Source organism: Podarcis liolepis, assembly GCF_965112155.1.
Source record: "Podarcis liolepis genome assembly, chromosome: 1".
NCBI classification, from domain to species: Eukaryota; Metazoa; Chordata; class Lepidosauria; order Squamata; family Lacertidae; genus Podarcis; species Podarcis liolepis.
Window position 1 is genome coordinate 76,310,759 of NC_139554.1, and position 20,986 is coordinate 76,331,744.

Here is a 20,986-nt window from a genome sequence, read left to right on the forward strand (position 1 = left end):
AGGAGAGGTCTACCAATGGCAGCCACTGTGGCTGTGAGGAATCTCCAGGTGGCAGTAGTATACCACTGAGGAATATCAGAAGGAGATAGCTACTGCCTTCAAACTCCACTTCTGGGCCTCCACTTCTGGGTATGCATTGTGGGAAGTTGAAAACAGGATTGAATTGACCTTTGGGCATGGTCCAGTGGGGCTGCTCTTACATTTTATCATTAATGGTTGTATTTTTGGCTGCTGTTTTTATTTATTTCATAAAATTTACACATTGCTTGATTGTGAAAAACCTCAAAGTGTTTTACAGAAAGATTTAAGTCTGGATGCAATTCAGAAGAACGAGTTGTAGTCCTATGGCTGTACCCATATATAGCAGGGTGACTTTGAGTCATGGTGATTGTTATGGCTCATGAAATGTCCCTTCATGCATGCACACAGCAATTTGTATGCACATTATGTGTATTTTAGATTACTGGATAAACTGAGGATATTTCAGCTGGAGAAACTAAGCACCAGCTAGCTTATGGGCTTTAATCACTTATACGAATGAGACCCTTCAAATCAGCATAGAATATTCACAGAAAATTAGGCCTTCTCTTTAGGTGTGTTTGAAAAAGGAGACAAAAATCAGCTGAAATTATGTTAAAAGCCTGTATGGAGGAGCAGCCGGTAATGTTCATCTCTCTCTTTTCGCTTCCATGCTGAATTGCTTTAGTTTTATGCTCACTATTTTAAAGTGTTTTTGGGTAATATCAAAAATGGAAGCTTCTTTGCCTCTTAGAAGAAGTCGTCCGCTTGGTAGCATGCAGAGCTTTTCTTCCCTCTTCTCCAAAGGGCATCTGTTTCGTTGTCATCTTTCTTTTAAAATTTTGAGATGAGCTCCAAATGGGCAGAGGCAGCAGTTAAGGAGCAAGGTTAATTCCATGTACGAAGCTGCTGAGCTATTACATTGTATTAAGCAATCTCATTTTATACCGTGCATGCCCTCAGATAACTGTCCCCTGTATAATGGTGGTTCTGGGAATGTCATGAGTCAGATAATTCATAGGTGGTTTGCTTCCAAAGTGAAGATTGCACTCTCCTATTGAGCAGCAACCCCCCACCTTTTTTGCATTAATCTTTGACCTCACTTTCAAAAAACACAAACATTTCAGTGAAAGGGTATATTTCATCATAGGGTATAATGGTATCTTTAATGTATCCCACATATAGTTTTGCTATTCAAGCCCATTGACTCAAGTTTTTCTTTCTGTATCTTATGGTATCACTTTCAGAGAGGAATTTGCTTGGCTTTCGTGCAAAAAGCCCAACACATATTCTACACATACGCTTCTGTCTTTAAACTAATTATTCCCTCGGTTTTCTTGGTTAATAAAAGGTTGATCCAATTATTCCCTAGTTGTAAAAAAAAAGAAAAGAAAAAAGGTTGGTCTAATCAGGTTTAAAGACCAATTAGATACAGAGGTCAATGAAATTTGCCCAGCAGAAATTCCTTACCAAGTGTTTTCCTGTTTTGAAATTGTGTATTATTTTTTGCTAGGTACCAGTAAAGCGATTAGTTTCATTCCCTGTGAGAGTTTCCCCCCTTCCCCACCACCTGCCTCTCATTTTACCAGCTATGTCTGAGCCAGTTTTTCTCAAATGCTTTTAAGATCAGCTTCCTGGGTTGTCTTTTCTACTCCCAACCCTGTATAATAGCCAACTATTGGTTACATTGGTAAATATGCTAATGATGATGATGTTGTTGTTTAGTTGTTTAGTCCAACTCTTTGTGACCCCATGGACCAGAGCACGCCAGGCACTCCTATCTTCCACTGTCTCCTGCAGTTTGGTCAAACTCATGTTTGTAGCTTTGAGAACACTGTCCAGCCATCTTGTCCTCTGTCATCCCCTTCTCCTTGTGCCCTCCATCTTTCCCAACACCAGGGTCTTCTCCAGGGAGTCTTCTCTTCTCATGAGGTAGCCAAAGTATTGGAACCTCAGCTTCAGGATCTGTCCTTCCAGTGAGCACTCAGGGCTGATTTCCTTCAGAATGGATAGGTTTGATCTTCTTGCAGTCCATGGGACTCTCAAGAGTCTCCTCCAGCACCATAATTCAAAAGCATCAATTTTCCAGCGGTCAGCCTTCTTTATAGTCCAGCTCTCACTTCCATACATCACTACTGGGAAAATAATAGCTTTAACAATACGGACCTTTGTCGGCAAGGTGATGTCTCTGCTTTTTAAGATCCTGCCTAGGTTTGTCATTGCTTTTCTCCCAAGAAGCAGGCATCTTTTAATTTCGTGGCTGCTGTCACCATCTGCAGTGATCATGGAACGCAAGAAAGTAAAATCTCTCACTGCCTCCATTCTTCCTCTTCTATTTACCAGGAGGTGATGGGACCAGTGGCCATGATCTTAGGGGTTTTTTATGTTGAGCTTCAGACCATATTTTGCACTCTCTTCTCTCACCCTCATTAAAAGGTTCTGTAATTCCTCCTCACTTTCTGCCATCAAGGTTGTGTCATCTGCATATCTGAGGTTGTTCATATTTCTAATTCTGGCTTGGGATTCATCCAGTCTAGCCTTTTGCATGATGAATTCTGCATATAAGTTAAATAAGCAGGGAGACAATATACAGTCTTGTTGTACTCCTTTCCCGATTTTGAACCAATCAGTTGTTTGATATCCAGTTCTAACTGTAGCTTCTTGTCCCACATAGAGATTTCTCAGGAGGCAGATGAGGTGATCAGGCACTCCCATTTCTTTAAAGACTTGCAATATACTGTTCCCACAAGGAATTGTTAACTTTGAGCCCTGGGCTAACACTGGCATTAGAAAAGGAAACTGAACTGGATACCTCAAAGCCCTCCTAAAACCATATCAAAACAGATCAGCAGCTGTTCCCAAATCAGCTGGAAATGATGGGGCAAGTAGGAAAAGCAGGTACTCCCACAATTCAACATAGTTTACTGAGTGTCCTGTGCTAAGGGGCATTCAGTTCTTGGTTGGTAGGGGGAGGGCCCATCTGGCTTCACATCCTTCCCTTTCCTCAGCTCCTGACCCGCTTCCCACAGGATTCCATGCCAGGAATGCTGGGTTGCACTTTAGACCTGGGGTCACCAAACTTTTTGGGCTCCTGACACCTTTGCAAACCAGAAAAAAGGTTGTGTGCGCCATACCGACTGCAGCCAAGCACATACCACACTGGTTATATTTGCTACAAGCCTAATTTCAGTATGGTAAGGGGAGGGGAACCTGTGGGCTCCATGGAAGGCCTTTGTGGGTGCATGTGCACTCACAGGCATGATACTGACAAGCCCTGCTTTAGATTTTGTTAGCATCTCATCTTTGCAGTGGCATTTGTGGAGAGCTGAGTGACACATTAACTGGGTGTATCTACATGGGCAGTTTCTACAAATCGGCTCCCTAAGTAAGTTCCATCTCGTTAGGGAACTACAATTTAGGATTGATACAGATGGATCTCCAATGGTGTGGTGGCAAATTCCAATTTATTTGCATGCCAGCTGCAGCTTGGAGTGATCCACTGTATGCATAAGTTTTTTTGGTAGCCCAGTGCATATCCAAAGGTGGTTTGCAGCAGTCCTTAAGCTATCTGCCTACGTATTTGGTAGCTACTTCACATAAAGTGCTCAGAGTGGGTGCCAGTGGTGCAAGAACTGAGGCGATCTGAACTAGGTGTGAGAGCTTTGGCACTCTCATATCAGATAAAGGACAAGGTTTTCTCAGGGAGACTGACCAACGTGTCTTTATGCCTGATGGAGATAGACTGACAATTGTGACCTTGGAGGTGCTGCTGATCTGAACACTGGCTATTGTGACCACATGCTAATTCTGTCTGCCTGAATAAGTGAGAGAACAGTGGTCACTGTGTCCTTATGCTGTTGCTGCTGGCCTGAAGACTGGCCATGAAGACCACATGCCGATGTAGGTATTGACATTTTTAAAACTCCCCTTACACCCAAATGTCTCCAAGGTGCTATGTTGTTGTTGTTTAGTCGTTTAGTCATGTCCGACTCTTCGTGATCCCATGAACCAGAGCACACCAGGCACTCCTATCTTCCACTGCCTCCCGCAGTTTGGTCAAACTCATGCTGGTAGCTTCGAGAACACTGTCCAACCATCTCGTCCTCTGTCATCCCCTTCTCCTTATGCCCTCCATCTTTCCCAACATCAGGGTCTTTTTCAGGGAGTCTTCTCTTCTCATGAGGTGGCCAAAGTATTGGAGCCTCAGCTTCACGATCTGTCCTTCCAGTGAGCTCTCAGGGCTGATTTCCTTCAGAATGGATACGTTTGAACCTCTTGCAGTCCATGGGACTCTCAAGAGTGCTATACAGATGTAATTAATAAAATACAGCATGCCTATCCTAATCACGTAATCCAGGATGGGGAACATGTGGCCTACCAGATGTTGTTTGACTCTAACTCCCATCAGCCCCAGCCAGCATGTTCAGTAGCAAGCAATGATGGGATTTGTAGTACATCAAAACATTTGGAGAGCCAGAGGTTTCCTATGCTTGACTTAAGGGAATATTAAGTTAGAGTATGTCATTTGCTTTGCACCTAGAGGCAGTATTGGTCTCAACTAAATAATGTTCAGAGAGCTAAAATAAAAGCTCATTATTCATGTGATTCATCTGATGAGCGTTATTGAAAATATTTTTTCTCTTCAACCGAGAGGGAAAAAAAGTTATCTGGGATCCTTATGTGTGTGCTGCAAGTAATTAGTGTAATCAATAATAAAGTAGGTGGGGAAGAGTTACTTAGGTTACAAGTTGCTTATTAAAATATTTTCCTTGGCTTAACAAAGATGCATCCCAGCTTCATTAAATGCTATGCTCCTCTAACCTATGTAAAGTGATATAACACACAATAAAATGCAGTGCATGATAAAAGGAAGCTATATTCCTCTCCTGCCCCCGCTCTGAAATGATAACAATATATTCATTGCAAATGCATATTGCCGTGTTTGGGGGAAGAAATTGTTTTGCCTTTAGGCACTTAGATTGTTGTAACATAACAGATGCCCTTCATTTTACGCATTCGTACAGTGCTTGCCATTTAAATGTGCAGCAAATGCCAGATAACTGCTACGAAGACTGATGGGTGCAAGTAAGTCCCGGAAGGGGTGACTGCTTTTAATTTATGTTTGAACTCCTGTTGGGAAAGTGCTGCTCCTTAATATGACAACTAAATTATTGGTTCTTGGAACATGAGGTGGCTGCAGCGTACATCAAAAGAAAGTAGTCACTCGCACGTTAAACTCTTGTCAGAGGCAAATTGCCTTTGTTGCCACTGTGTTCTTTATATTCTGGGTTTGCTGACCTGACTGAAAAATGTCACTCAGGCATATTTTTAGTTCAGCATCGTTGCACATACCCTTTCAGCCCAATGAGATGACAGTGCAAAATTGCATTTGTGTTACCCTTTAAGCAGATAAGTGGTTTTTAGCTTCTAATGCAGTGCCTCAGCTGGTTGAATGTTCTGGTTCCCCAGCCCCTCAAACCTTTCTCATTTAACTAATTTATATTTTGAGGCTGGGCTTTGGAGCCTCTTTTGTAACTATTAAAAATATACCTGCCCTAAAATTTGTTTGCTTTTAAGGTGCAGCGGGAGTCTCAATTGTTTTTCCTATCACTGGCTAAGATATCTGTTTCTTTGAATTTATTTCGGGGCTGATTACTACATCATAGTGCAGTTTATGGCCCCATGAAATGGGAACACTTAGTTTTAAAGTGGCTTGATTCTCGTTCCCAACTTTTCATGCGAAAGTGCTTCTACTTTCTTACTGCAACTTCTGTAATTAAAGATCATTCAGTGTAGCACTTACGAGATTGATCCGTCAGCACAAGCATTTGAATGCCACAATTGGAATATTAATGATGATCTTTCTGCTCACCCAATTGAATGGTCACCCTTTTCTCTCCCCCCCCCCCATTGAGTTGTTTTGGGGGTTCTCCCAACCCAATGGGTGGGGTAAGCTCCATTGTGCTAGCAGGAGTCCTTACACTGGCTTCCACTAGCAGAATGGGTAAGTTGAATCCAGTTCCAAGTGCTTATATTGTAGCTTTCCTACTATTAGTCAAAGTATTGCCTATTATTGCCAAAGTAGATGTGCCATGGGACATGTATGTTTAAAGATCAGAATGCCAATTGAGAGGCTGAAGATTGGATCAAGGTTGTGCTGTGGGAAGAGGAAGTTAACCATTCCATGCTTGCTGTTTCCCCAAATTTTCCTTTCCCAGCTGCTTCTGTTTGCCCCATGGGTTAAAGCATTTAGGCACCATATAGGTATGTACCCAGAATTACTATCATGGATTGCAATCTCCGTGTTCAAATACCTTTCTTGTACCATTTAAAAATATTTATACAGAAGAAAAGTACTTCATAATGTTTAAGAAATCTTTAGCTCCACAACCATGGTTTTTGTTGGTTGACTGGTTATCTTGTAATGATCCTCTTCTATGGTTTTCACTATTTAACATTTGACTTCAGATACCTGTTAGAAGGAGCTGACCTGAACAAAACTTAAATACAGTCTGCAGATTGCACAGAAGGAGGAGACTGACTAGACTTATTCAAGCATATGGTACCAATGGGTACTGAATGCATAAGGGGGGTAGTGAGAATGCATACGGTTGGCCCTGCCCCTAAGCACATCTGCATCTCCCAAACATGCACCCCTGCTACTATGTGTTTGGCTTCATTCTGAAGAGGGCCTATGTGGGTACAGATGTATGTGCATGAGGCTTCCTATATTGCCTTTTACAATTAGTAGGGAAAGGTGCCAGCCGTCTGTAATTAAATATTATCATTAATAATCCAATTTTGACATTCTGTAAGCAGTTGCTGGTTGTAGCAGTTGTAATCTGCCTGTCTCGTATCTCACATGGCCTGTTTCACAATAATAATGATAGATGCGCCATGTAATTCTATGCATGTTTATTCAGGATACATTCTCATTGTTTTCAGTGGTGGTGCTTCCACTGAGGAAAGTGTGCTCAGAAATGCAGCTGTTAATCACTTGTCCTGGTTTGTTTGTTTTAAAATGATGCTTCATGACTAAATTAACACCTCTGGAGACTGGCTGTGAAGAAGAATTGTGTAAGAATTAAATGATTCCAAAGGGTTAGATTTTATTTTAATAGCAGCTTAGGCCTGAGGTTTCCGTGTTGGAGCCCTTTAATTGAACAAGGCAAAATATTCAAATGCGTGTATGTAAACAGAAGACTGGTAATGTGCTTGTTTTCTATTAATTTAATGTCAGTTTCTGACTGTTTCTATATTCAGTAGAAAAACCGATGCTCTGCTTCTGCTCTGGTCTGTTAGCTTCTATTGTGTTCTGAATGTATTGTGAATGCACTTGGGTAATTTTGTTTTTTTAAAGAAACTGAGTTTCAAGGAACATAGCATTTTTGTGTATTAGAAATATACTGACTGTGTAGATACTTCAGAAGTGGGTTTCACTGAAATTAACAGAACTTTTTTTGCATGCGAGTATGCTTAAACAGGTTGTCCTAAAAATGGTTCCCTTTTAGTCATGCTTTTCATAGAGACTAAGGGTGAAATCTTGGATGCCCCACGTGGTCAAGCCATTTAACCAGGACAGGCTCTTCAGTGCCTTCCCTGTAAGCATCCACAAGTTCATCTCTCGCCCTCCCTGTCTCCATGGGCTGTTTCTGGAGTACAGCCACACGGAGCCATAAGTGGCAGACTTTTGTGTCTACTTATAGAAGGGCCTGCCTTGGAATAAATAGTCTGGCAGTGAAGCCTTGCACCTGGCTGTGCAACAGCAATCTGGAGGCTGAAGGCTGTACCAGGTAATGCATAACTGTGCTGCATTTCTACTCGGTGTGTGTATGTGCATGTTTGCCTAGAGACCGAACTGGACACAATACCATTGACACAATTAACAATTTCATGAATGGGTCTCTAATAAGTAAATTGTTGGGTGGGGGTGGGGGGTACAAGATCCAGATCGGACCCTGGCTGGGGTTGGGTAAAGGGGCTTTGAATTTTTGCCCAAGGCTGGCGTTCCAGTGTGGCTCTTATTCCTCCCCCTCCCCACCTGCTGTTTGCATTGTAAAGAAAACTTCTTTTAACATAAATGGAAACTTCCCTCCCAGTGCAAACAGGAAGCATGGAGTGGCCCCTGCCTGCTATTTCTCTGGGGTGAAAATGCCATTCACACTGTTGTGACTGTAGTTACACTGGCTGCCAATTTGCTGCTGAGCTAAGGGATACCTAAAATATTATCTCAACCCTTATATCCATCACTGCAATCAGCCAAAGAAGTCTCCTGCAGATACCATCTGCACAAATGTAAAGAATTGGACCTTTAGCATTGTGGCACCTCCTCTTTGGAATTCCCTCCCATTACAGATTTGACAGGCATTGCTTCTGTTGTCTTTTTGGCACCTAGTAAATACATTTTTTCTTTCAACAAACCTTTTATCCTACCCTGTTTCTGTATTGGATTTGAATTTGTTTGTGTGCATATGGAATAGTTTTGATTATTTTTTTTTGTCTTCGCTGTGAAACCTCTTCAAGATCTTTTATGGGAGGCATTTCGTTACTGGAACCAAATAAACAAATAAATACTTGTGTGAGTAGCATTACATCTAGTTCCATCTTGAGGCTGCAGTGCGACACAGTTTTTCGGGAGCAAGCCAAAAAAGTGGCAGTGGCAAAAGTACAAGTCTTATGGGTTATGTTGGCCTGGGTGGGGAAGGCAGAATGCAAGTGTCTGATTGGACCACATCAGTGTGGGTTTTTCCTGGCACTGGACAGATTTCCCATGCTTTGCATTGAGGGTTTGGGGTTTCAGCATTATGGTTTGTGCCTTTAGCACTGTGATGTTTAGAAAAGCGTATTATTTATTACATTATCATATTCTGACGTCTCAAAATGTTGATTTGTCCTGAGCCTTTGGGAAAGGTTGGGATTCATTTCCATTTAAATGTAAACTTAGTCCAGAGGTAACCAAAACATTAACCAGTGCCCTCATTTTAAGGCTGCAATCACCAACAAAGTGCTGTAGCTGAGACTAGTTCAATGGTACTAGCATGATATTTTAACTACTGCAAGGGAATTGTGATTCCATCACAGTTGGATATAGGGGTGCAAATATTTAGAACCAGGATGTAAAGTACTTCCAAGTGCAGAAGCAAAGTCCTCTGATCTTCTTTCTTCTATTTCCCCATCCACCCAAGGTCAGGATTTTCAGACAAGAAGCCCAGTAATATATGTTGCTCTGGAACTTGAGCACATTATCTCTAGTTCCCGGTTTCCCCATAAAATACTCTAACCCTTCCTGGCCAAGACATTTAGAAGCTTGGTTCATACCCAAAGAAGAGTTACAGGTGTCCCAGTTAACTTCAGTTGGGTCTACGCCTAAGTGGATGGAGTGGGGGAATTCTCAGGGCCAGGGGTAAAGCCATTTCCAGAGTTCCTCAAAGCCCATGTGAGGAACAAATGGGAGGAGATACACTTTCTTCAAATCCCTCCTCAAAGCCCATGTTTTCTGTGAAACGTTTGGCAACCTGCTAGTTACCATGTTGTACTGTTACTGAGCTTGTAAATGAGGGACAATACTATTGGACTTCCCATGCTTGTGGACTTCCCATAGGCATCTGGTGGGCAGTGTGAGAACAGAATTCTGGACTAGATGAGCCTTTGGTTTGATCCAACCCAGCCTCTGACTATGTCCTTATGCAACTGAAACTACTGCATCTTTGTTCCCAGCTTACCCTACTTCTGTTGATTCCCCTGTGTCAAATGTAAAGACTGTATTCTCCTCAGGGCAGGGACTGGTCCTCTTGTACTCTGTAAAGCACCAGGCATGCTGATGACCTTATATAAATAAACATTTCTCTCTCTCTCTCTCTCTCTCTCTCTCTCTCTCTCTCTCTCTTAAAGAACCAACCAGCTGGGAAGTTTCACAAAGAAAGAATTTGATCAGCTAGCCCCAGTAGTGGACAGCTTCAGCCTCATGACATACGATTATTCAGCGCCTCAACGGTAAGGCAATGACAGTGGAAAACAATAGTATACTGAACTGGCTTTTAGGGATGTAGTAGTGACAACAGGAAACATACCTGGAGCTCACAGAAATCCTAATTAATCAGTACCCTTTAGAAGAGGAGTGGGCAGATTCCAGGCTTTATTTATTTATTTTACTTCATTATTATCTTTATTTATGGTATATTTCTCCCCACCTCAGTATTTCATTTGAGATTGCATAGTAAATATATTGGGCAATACCCACCATTGGCCTTACTCAAGAGTAGACCCATTGAAATCAATGGACAGGTATCTTGTCCGTTAATTTCAGTTGGTCTAGTATGAGTATGGTTCAGGCATTGCCAACCTTGGCCCTCCAGCTGTTTTGGGACTACAATTCCCACCATCCCTGACCACTGGTCCTGTTAGCTAGGGATGATGGAAGTTGTAGTCCCAAAACAGCTGGAGGGCCAAGTTTGGCAATGCCTGGTTAGGTGGATATCATCCATTGGCTACCATTCTTTTTGGCTTGCCTGTATTAGCTTTTCTTATATCTGTTTTTGGATTGGCAAATAAGCCTCTAAAATCCCTGTCCAATATGGCTTCTGAGGATGAAGAACTAAAAAAGGAACCTTGTATTTTACGTTTTCTCCCTCTTTGCTTTGAAACAGTTCTGACAGTTGCTCTCTATACACCCTTATATTTTCTTCCCACTTTATCAAATGGCGTCTTAAGGATTTGTATCTAGTTATCTCGACTGTCAGTTTGAAGTGCGCACACAAGATAAGGGAAATCATCCAGTGGCTTGTCCAAGAAATGTACAAACAGAATTCCATATTACATACAATGTACTGCTTTTTTTCCTTTAGGACTTTTAAAATTTCAGATGCCTTCCACCAATGATAGGCATATTGAAAAGAGGCAAGGAAAATGTTACAACAGAAGGATGCAAGGATTCTTTCTTAAAAAAACAATAGCAACACTTCACTTGAATTGGTTGAAGCGTACTTGAAAATACAAATATAAAATGACATGTTTGGAACATAGAAAAACTGTATGTGTGAAGAATGCTGGACCTACTTTTGTGTACATCTATATATTTTAGAGAGCTGCTTGCTATACATTTGGACTCGTATTGAGATACTGTAACTAAATTTTGCATGATGGTGCCTGTGATCAAGTTTTTTGTCTATGTTCAGATACAATTAAATGTGATTTTTAATTGAAACGACAGACTGACCCTTTCAAAACTGCACTGATTTTAACTAATGATTTCAAAAGGGCACTGATTTTGGGGGGTTCTTACACTTCCTGAGAGATGTGGGTGGTGCTGTGGGTTAAACCACAGAGCCTAAGACTTGCCGATCAGAAGGTCGGTGGTTCGAATCCCCACTACGGGGTGAGCTCCCGTTCCTCGGTCCCTGCTCCTGCCAACCTAGCAGTTCGAAAGCACGTCAAAGTGCAAGTAGATAACTAGGTACCGCTCCGGCGGGAAGGTAAACGGCGTTTCCGTGTGCTGCTCTGGTTCGCCAGAAACGGCTTAGTCATGCTGGCCACATGACCCAGAAGCTGTATGCCGGCTCCCTCAGCCAGTAAAGCGAGATGAGCGCCGCAACCCCAGAGTCGGTCACGACTGGACCTAATGGTCTTGGGATCCCTTTACCTTTACTGGAGCAATGCCAGGTACAAGGCCACTGGTGTGTACAGAAATACAGCATGCCTTTTTAGAGATATAAGACTGTATAATTTTCTATGTTCTTTTATAAACATTGCTTCTGAGTGGTTCTATATACTTGTTTATGCTAACATCCATATCCTACTTTCCTAGGCAAAATGCCCAATCCAGGTGGCTTACAAGATAAAAACAATATAAGAAAACCATATAAAATGTAATCAAACATGAAATAACAGCAATGGAAACAAGTGCAAAAGTTAATTAAGTAATGTTTGCTGAAACAGTATGTGATGGCTTGCTGCTGATCAGAAGGTTGGCGGTTTGAATCCCCGCGACGGGATAAGCTCCCGTTCTTCTGTCCCTGCTCCTGCCTACCTAGCAGTTTGAAAGCACGTCAAGGTGCAAGTAGATAAATAGGTACCGCTCCGGTGGGAAGGTAAACAGTGTTTCCATGAGCTGCTCTGGTTCTCCAGAAGTGGCTTAGTCATGCTGGCCACATGACCCGGAAGCTGTCTGCAGACAAACGCTGGCTCCCTTGGCCTATAGAGTGAGATGAGCGTGCAACCCCAGAGTCATCCGCGACTGGACCTAACGGTCAGGGGTACCTTTACCTTTACCTTACAGTTTGTCTCTCCAAGACGGGAGTGTTAGAAATATCTATTCAGTATCCAAGGAAATACCCATGACCAATCCCTGACATCTCTCGGTGGGTCTGCAAATGTCTCTAGTCTGAAACCCTGAATAGTTGCTACCAGTCAGTGTAGGCAATACTGAGCTTGATGGACCAATGGGCCTGACTCTCACTATAAGACAACTTCTATGTTCCTTTCTCCTAGCAAGCAATACAGTTTGTTTTGGGGATTATGGATCTCCTTAGAGCAAAGATTTGGTTTAAGATGCCTTTGCTTCTTTTTGAAACCTGTCCCTTGACATCATATTTTATTTCTTTGCTGTTGATCTCCAGGCCTGGCCCTAATTCCCCTCTACCTTGGATGCGGGCTTGTGTTCAAATGCTGGATCCAGAAGCCAAGTGGAGAAGTAAAATTCTTCTGGGACTGAATTTTTATGGCATGGACTACTCGGCACTGAGCGCTTCTGGAGAGCCAATAATTGGAAACAAGTAAGGTTTCTAGAAAACTGCCTTTTGTTGTTATTATTAGTGTCTTGAGTGAAAATTGGGGCTAGGTTAGACAGGACAGAGCCATCTGATTGCATGTTTTTATTGATTATTATTATTTAGAATATTTTCAGCTACTCTTCATTGCAGTTTAGATACCAGGGTGTGTTAAAATAGTACTGGAGTCAATTCTACAACAGTAAGCTTATTCAAAACAAAACAAAACAAAACACCACTATATCAACTAACACTCTAGGTGTTTACTTTGCTGAAATAGGCCTTAAAGTATTACTTAAGGTGTTGCCCAACTTAGATTCTCACCTGGAGTTAGATAATTCAGTGCACTTAATGGAACTGAAAGTCATAGCACAAATATGGGGAGAAGTTAGTCAAGAATGGAGAAAAGTGCCTGGAACAACAAATTTGGGTTTGGGGGTTGCAGTTACACCCTACACTCCCCACTTTATATGCAAACACAGCAAACAAATGCAAATAATAGGTTTTCTTCCTATCTGGTCCCTCCTTTTTAACCCCATGCCTCTTTGGCACATTTTCCTACCCAGGGGCTCTGCACGTTCTACCTGTCTCCACTCTGGTCCATACCTTTTCTGTCTACTTCTGCTCTGCCCCCTCTCCTTCAGCTACCCTGCCCCCTGGGCTTTCTGTTTCTTAACCTTCTCCCTAGGCCCACGTTCCAGCCCCCAACACAACTATGTTCAATGTGTATGTCTTCATTCTCTTGCCTGATGTGCATGATTATGGCAAGTGCAAGACCATATAGAATTAGTTTGGAATTAAATCTGGCAATGGGCTAAAGGGTAAACAGCCTTGTCACTGAGTCCTGGACTGGCCTTGTAATAATACGGTCATAATGCTGTGGAATTCTTCAGCCTTTGCTTCTCATAGCACGGGAGCAACTTTAATAATATGGAAAGTTATTTCTGCATGAAGCTCTAATTGTAGACATTTCCAGCTGAATATTCAGAACATGGATAGCATACCTTCTTATTAAATTCATTCACTAGACAATAATTTATTATGTGTCAGCTTTGGGAATTATAGCCCTCTTAATAGCAGCCCAGATACACAGCAACACTCCTGAGCTTAAATATGTCCTTTGCACTTCTGAATACTTCTACTGGGATTGCCAACATAGCAGCCACGAGCACACATGGTCTTGCAGGGGCCTTCCATGGCACCTACAATGTTCCTTTGTCCCCTCTCCTCACTGAGGAGACCACATAACAACGGTCCTGAAAGACCTACATTGGCTACGTTTTTGAGCACAATTCAAAGTGTTGGTGCTGACCTTTAAAGCCTTAAAGAGCCTCGGCCCAGTATACCTGAAGGAGCGTCTCCACCTCCATCATTCAGCCCAGACACTGAGGTCCAGCTCCGAAGGCCTTCTGGCGGTTCCCTCACTGCGATAAGTAAGGTTGCAGGGAACCAGGCAGAGGGCCTTCTCGGTGGTGGCACCTGCCCTGTGGAATGCCCTCCCATCAGATGTCAAGGAAATAAACAACTATCTGACTTTTAGAAGACATCTGAAGGCAGCCCTGTTTAGGGAAGTTTTTAAGGATTGATGTTTATTGTGTTTTTAATATTCTGTTGGGAGCCACCCAGAGTAGCTGGGGAGCCCCGGCCAGATGTTGTTGTTGTTAAGTCGTTTAGTCGTGTCCGACTCTTCATGACCCCATGGACCAGAGCACGCCAGGCACTCCTGTCTTCCACTGCCTCCTGCAGTTTGGTCAGGCTCATGTTTGTAGCTTCGAGAACACTGTCCAACCATCTCATCCTCTGTCGTCCCCTTCTCCTTGTGCCCTCAATCTTTCCCAACATCAGGGTCTTTTCCGGCCAGATGGGTGGCGTATAAATCATCATCATCATCATCTCCCCCACACTGAAGGTCGGCTTTAAATAAGCATTTGGTTGTAGCCAGTGGAATGGGTCGTGGTGTGTGCTTGGCTGTGGTTTGTGTGTGTGGTGCTCACAACAGTCTCTCTGGTTTGCATATATTCCTGGGCCCAAAAAGGTTGGCAGTCCCTAGTTGCTAGTGCCTTGCCTGCCCTATCTACCACATAGCGAAAATGCCTTTAATTTGAGCAATATTGTGATCAGACATTTTCTGAAAGACTGGGTAAACTGCTCAGTCACACACATGTATTTTGTGCCTAGTGTGGAATTTAGTGTGTGAGCTATGTGATAAAACATTTTTGGTGAGAAAGCCATTCCCAGCTGTCAGGGTGTGCACACTCAAAGGGGTGTGTTCCTGCCTTTCCACCTTAATTCCATTTCCCTCTCCTTCCTTCCTAACTGCAGAATCTGCAAGTCTTTTTTTTTTTTTTTTAGGTTTGTCCTGAAGTCCTCCAGTTAAATATAACAAAGCGTAACTATTTGCCCTATGAAACTAAGAGAGAAGCACATCAAACGTTTCATAGATTAACTTCAGTGAAAGTGCAAATGTAACAGCTCCTTTTGTGTCAATGAGGACATATTGAAATATCTTCAAAACTGACTCTAAAATCAGGCTGTGTGCCCTTAACGTCTTTAAAAGAATCTTGAGTGGGTCTTTTATGTCGGTTTACACACTAAAGGAGGTTTGATATAATAAATTGTAAGTTGAAAAAAATTAAGAGATTTGACATTGAATTGTGCTGTTCAGAGACAAAGGAAGATTCTTTGCAAACTATGTAAGGATGCAGAATTCCCCTGAGAGCTTTATTGGCCGCCTGCCATGCTGTAAATAGTGGGTAATAAAAAGTGATACTTAGAAAGGCTAGAGGTGAGAGCTTCCCTGCAAATTATGGTAATGAAGAATGTCAAAGGTATGGCTACAAGTGACCTTAGTGGGGCGGAGAACAGGACCCCCCAATATTTGGGGTGGTGATGAGCAGATGTACCAGTAAAATTATTAGGTGTGGCTTGCTTACAGCAATGGCTTGTTTACAGCAACATATCTGTGGGGAGATATGGACGTGTTTCCAAGGTCATAACCGCAACAGGGATACAAAGGTAATGTAATATATTGATTGAAATGATATATTGACTGGTGTCAAAATAGAGCTAAATTACATAATACTTTTCTTTTCATGTTAGAATAAGGAGATACAGATTGTTTCCTAGGAGCAAACCCCTCTGAACTCATTGGGAGTTAGTGTTGGATCGTTATGCTTAGGATTGTGCTAACAGGTGAGGCTTAGTGAAAGCAGCTGGCTGGGCAGAGTGGCCTATTTGCATATTCACACCAATTGGTTGCTTTCAGCCTTGTGCAGTGAATGAAGTCATTGAATAATGCTGTTGGGGATATTTTTGCTAGCTGCATCTTATTCAAAATCAGAAGACATTTGGCACCTCAACTAGCAATTTTGGCAAACAAGATGAAGATAGAGAAATTTGTATGGTTGATGAAATAGATAATAGAGGGCAGGGACTCTTGACACCACCACTGTAGAACAGCAGGTGCACAATCATTCCTGAGTCTTCCCAGGTTTTGTCAATCACTTCTACAGAGAGCAGATATTGGTAACACTTGTATTATCCACATACTTACACTTTCTGAGAGGGTGTTGTTGCTGCATCTATTGCCCTTGCCTCTTGTGTACGACTTGGTATACAGGCAAGGGCTCTTAAATATGTCTGTCCCATGTGAATAGCAAGGGAGGCTTTGCCAGAGGCTTAACCATTTGGCTGCATATTGGCAGGCACAACACTGCAGCTGAGTTCATGGAGAATTCTAAGAACATACGAAAAGCCCTGCTGGATCAGGCCACAAGGGCATCTCCTCCAGCTTCATGTTCTCATGGTGGTTCACCAGATATCTGTGGGAAGCCCACAAGCAGGAGAGGAATGCAGCCGTTCCCTTACCACTTGTGTCTCCCAACAAATGGTATGCAGAGGCAGGTTGCCTTTGATCCTGGAGGTAGGTAGCATGCAGCCATCGTGAGCAGTAGCTATGGATATCGACCAGGTTCGGTCACGATGTTTATAATGTTCTTACTAACCATAGTTTAACTAAATCACAGTTCCTTGTGCTTGGATATCATCGGAAACTGATTTGTTGTTGTTTGTTAAAGCAGAAGCTTCCAATCTCCTCCTTGTGACTGTGAAAGAACTGAAAAAGGGAGAGGGAATGAGTTTGTGAGACTCACTTCAGTTCATCCCTATATTGGATGAACTGTGGGCTCCTGTTGCCTCTGAGCTGTGCCACAGTCCTTTTACAGGGAGCATTGAAATGGCACATTTACAGTTGTTGGGCTGAATATGTATCATCAGTTGGGAAATGCTGTACTGAATTTTTTTGGTGTGTTTCCTTAAAGTGAGATAAGACATTTCTTCTTTTGACATATAGCCTATGGATGTTGTGCTTTATAATCAATGGGCTAGTCAACTGCAATGCTTTGCTTGTCTTTAATATACTTAGTGAGGTGCAATTGAATGAAGTGAAAAACATCCCCTCTCCTGTAAATTTTATTAGGTTTCATAATTGCCAAACCCAATAGATAGCACTGCATATTGGGGTTAATAAAGGTCCATAGAAACAGATGTTCTTTGGTCATTTAGTCCTTTTATTTTCTAAAACTTAATTAACTGAAAATGAGAAAAGCCCTGTAATTGTCAAAGCTTGCATTTGCAGTAACTTTGGCTTACACTTTGTAGCTTATGCCTCCTGCACAGCCTTAACTGTGGGTAAATCCATGCTTCTGGTAACTGGAGCTTCAATCAGAAATACCGAATAGCTTCTTAGGACTTGTTCACACTAGGCATGCATATCACTTGATTTCTCAACAAATGACTGTGGCTGAATGTGTGAACTGACTTCTTGGGCAAAGCATTGTATTTAAGTTTTGTGAGGTAATTTCAAAGTTCTGCCTGCCTATGATAGCTCATCCATGTGTGCAAGCCATTATTCTATCACACTTGATGTTGCAGTCTCTGACTATGTTTCGATCATATCTTGGCTCAGTTAGCTGCTTCTCACGTAGAGTCATCTTGTTCCTCCCTTATACAATCTGGAAAACAAGTCAGGAAGGATTCAGTTAATCACAGTTCTGTAGTTCTATTGCAACAGGAAACAATAGTTTCCTTAAAAGCCCAGATATGAAAACATGTTTTAAATTGGCTTAATTAATACCATTGCTTTTTCAGAAGCTATTAACCACAGTTTCCTGCTTCAGAATTAGCTAAACATTTCCTGACTTCTTTGTGCGAAGGAAAGAATGAAGCAGGTAAAAGAGTCTGGCTTCATCTGGATGCAATCATTATACAAACAGTCATAGGTGAGCAAGCCCTAAAAGATGGAATAAATATTTTCCAATTTTTCTACAGTAAGTTGTTTCATGAACAGAAAGAGTTCTGCTTGTGCAGTGGGACTTCCCACTGGATGGTTAGCACGCATCTGTCTCTGGAAACAATGGATGAGTGTGCCTTCAGGGGTGAAGTCAAACTGTTGGAGAGTTAAGTGCCTGCTGTGGCTGTAGAGACCGATACAGGAGAAACATGTTTTGTTGCAGCAGGGGCAGATGAAGGTGTCCGGTTGTGCTGTTTCAGGTGTACCATGGCATTTATTTTCCCCATGCCCATACCTTACTTAGCACCACATTGACATCCACCCATACTTAGTGCCCTTGCTTTGCTCCTTTTGTGTCTTGGGGGCATATAAAAGATCAGTGACCACAAAGCTAAGAAACTAGCAGACATAATATATAGCATTTGTTGTTCAGTTAATAGTTCACCTTCGTTGGATGTTTGGCGGGTTAAGGAAGACCTTTGAGGATATCTTTAATTTTTTGCTATTTTCTCTACATAAAGTTCAGAGGATACAGCTTGCTCAACAGTTACCTTTAAAACCTTTAAAGTTTTAGCCAAATGGAGATCCTGCTGGGTGTGAGTTTGTAAATGCTCCTTTATTTGTTATGCCTGACATTTGAGAATTCTTTCTTCATCTGCTTGCAAGTTAGTTTAGTTTCCTAGATGCTGCTGCAGGCTACAGAGCTTGTGATCTACCTACACACACACACACACACACACACACACAGAACTTCCTCTCCCCCTTTAACTTTAGGGTGAAATTTAGATTCGCTTGGCCTTTAGCATTTGCTTGCTACCTGATTCGGCATCTTGGGCTTCTGTCACTTTTGCATGATTGCTTGATCACACAACTTTTTGTTCCATTTCTGCACCTTCACTAATTATCTTTTCTAGTAAGTGATTGCTCAATCTGTCCACATTTAATTGCCACATTGACAGGCATAATTGTAATAAAAAACAAGACTTACGAGGCTTATAGGCACTGAAAGCTAAGCACATTAACTTAGTTTCACATTAAAGTTATAATTGGAAATCCTTAAGTCAGAAGAATTTATAATATATCTGAATTGTCTTAACATTTATTAATGCTTGTCCATTTGAGCGCAACTGATCAACTTAAACCAGAGGCTGTGATACCAGCACAAACCCACACTTATAAGCATCCTAAGGGGTCTGTTTCCTCCCCTTTTCCTTGAGCGGTGCCACAAGCTGCTTTTCATGCCAGAAGGATAGGAGGTGTGGTACAGTGGATTTAGGGGACAAAAGAGAATTAAGGTGCGCTGCATAAGTATCTTCTCCATCCTGTTTCTCTGGATTGTGGCCATTGTTTGCTTGTAGGTCTGAGTGTGCCATTGTTTTTTGGAGTTAACATTTTATTTTAATTTTTTTATTTTTTTCCTTAATTTTTATTAAGTACAGATTAGAAAACATACATATTTACAACAAAAGAAAATACAAAAGAAAAAGAAAATACATATAACCAAGGAAAAAAATTAGAGAATACTTTGTCTCTTTTCATATTTACAGTTATTTATATCTCTATAAAATGCTATTCACAATAGAGGAGTGAAATGAAAGATATCAGAAAAAAGAAAAAAAGAACAAAGAAAAAACAAAGAAGTAAAAGAAAAGGATCATAGGTGAAAATTTTTAAAAAGTAGATAAGTATTCACTATACATAGCCGTTTCCCATCTATATTTATATTCAATTGTATAATTTCATCTTGTCCCTATCTACCTTAAAAAGTGGGGGGGGGGGGGTTGGTGTTAACATTTTAATCCTAAAGCTATCTTAAGCTACCAGGACACAATTTCTCAAGTTTTCTTTAAGGAGGCATTGCTGTTAAACCATTTTAAAGCATTACAAAAAGAGTTTGTAGATCTGACCTTTTAGGTTACATACATGATTTTTATGAGTAATCTGATGGTTTTTGGTCTCCTGCTGCAACTTTCCACCCTTGTGCCAGAGAAGTTCCTTGCTTTTGTGCATGTGCACATGACGTGTCTGAACTTTCAAAGACATGTGTTCACTTTTTGTTGCCTGTTCCCACCAGCAGAGATACTGTGAGGTGAACATGAATGCTTAAAGATTTTCTTTCTTGTTATCCTGTCTCCTGTCTAATCTTTACTTCCAGTCAATAGCGCCAGTAATTAGCTGTGTAGTATCAGTGGGAGCAAAACCTCTCCAGACCAGCTACAAGGCAAGGTGGAGTGAAAGAACCAAGATCAGACATTCCTAATCGTGAGCAGGAGCAACAAAGGCATATTACAAATTCTAAACATGGATCTTTTGGTATTTCGTCTCCTGTTGCTGAAATGGACAGAACATTAAATGTGACTTGTACAACATGCTGTGCTTTAAGTTGACTTGGTTCTCCGGCATTTTCTGTTTGTTTATTTCACTTGTAATTTGCTTTCTCCCCTTGAAAACTGAAATGTCAGAATGAACTTATTATGCACATTCAGGTAATATGCCTCAGTTTCAAATTAAAAATGGGTCTGATAGACCACTCATTGTACATATGGGGGAACTGAAAGCACTTAGTGATGTTAGTTTGGTCAAAGCTTCAATTTCTTGGTGGCCCTAAATGAACCATCAGAAGCTGTCAGAACCAGACATAAAGAAAAGAAGAAACTTTTTTTAAAAAAATGCATTCAAATTGAAACTTGTTGAGGTATTTGTTGTTGTTAAAGAGGATTTCTAGCTCGTGGTCTCAGTCAATGTGTTACGAAAAAGAAAATGTTTTTAATAGAACAGTATCCGCATGTAAGCAAGCTAGACATTTGTATATTTGTGGTGGTCAGACTGATATTGTAGATTTTGAAAATGCTCTGGAATGACAGAGTTAACAGCAACCTATGTATTTTAGAGTTGATGGTGCATTAACTCATCT

General features: G+C 41.5%; 1 protein-coding gene across 14 annotated transcripts in view; it reads left to right on the forward strand.

The window, feature by feature from the left end:
- CHID1 (chitinase domain containing 1) overlaps positions 1 to 20,986 on the forward strand; it is a 132,749-nt gene that overhangs the window by 35,450 nt on the left and 76,313 nt on the right. For 10 of the 14 annotated variants that reach the window (XR_014519758.1, XM_083477746.1, XM_083477753.1 and 7 more), the window contains 2 exons: positions 9,910 to 10,011; positions 12,633 to 12,788. Coding sequence is in view for 11 of the 14 variants with exons in the window: in XM_083477746.1 (XP_083333872.1) it covers positions 9,910 to 10,011; positions 12,633 to 12,788 (258 nt within the window). In the remaining 3 variants the exon portion in view is untranslated. Of the gene's footprint in view, positions 1 to 9,909; positions 10,012 to 12,632; positions 12,789 to 15,881; positions 15,975 to 20,227; positions 20,442 to 20,986 lie in introns of those variants that run through there. The other 4 variants (XR_014519760.1, XR_014519759.1, XM_083477749.1 and 1 more) reach the window with 4 other exon arrangements.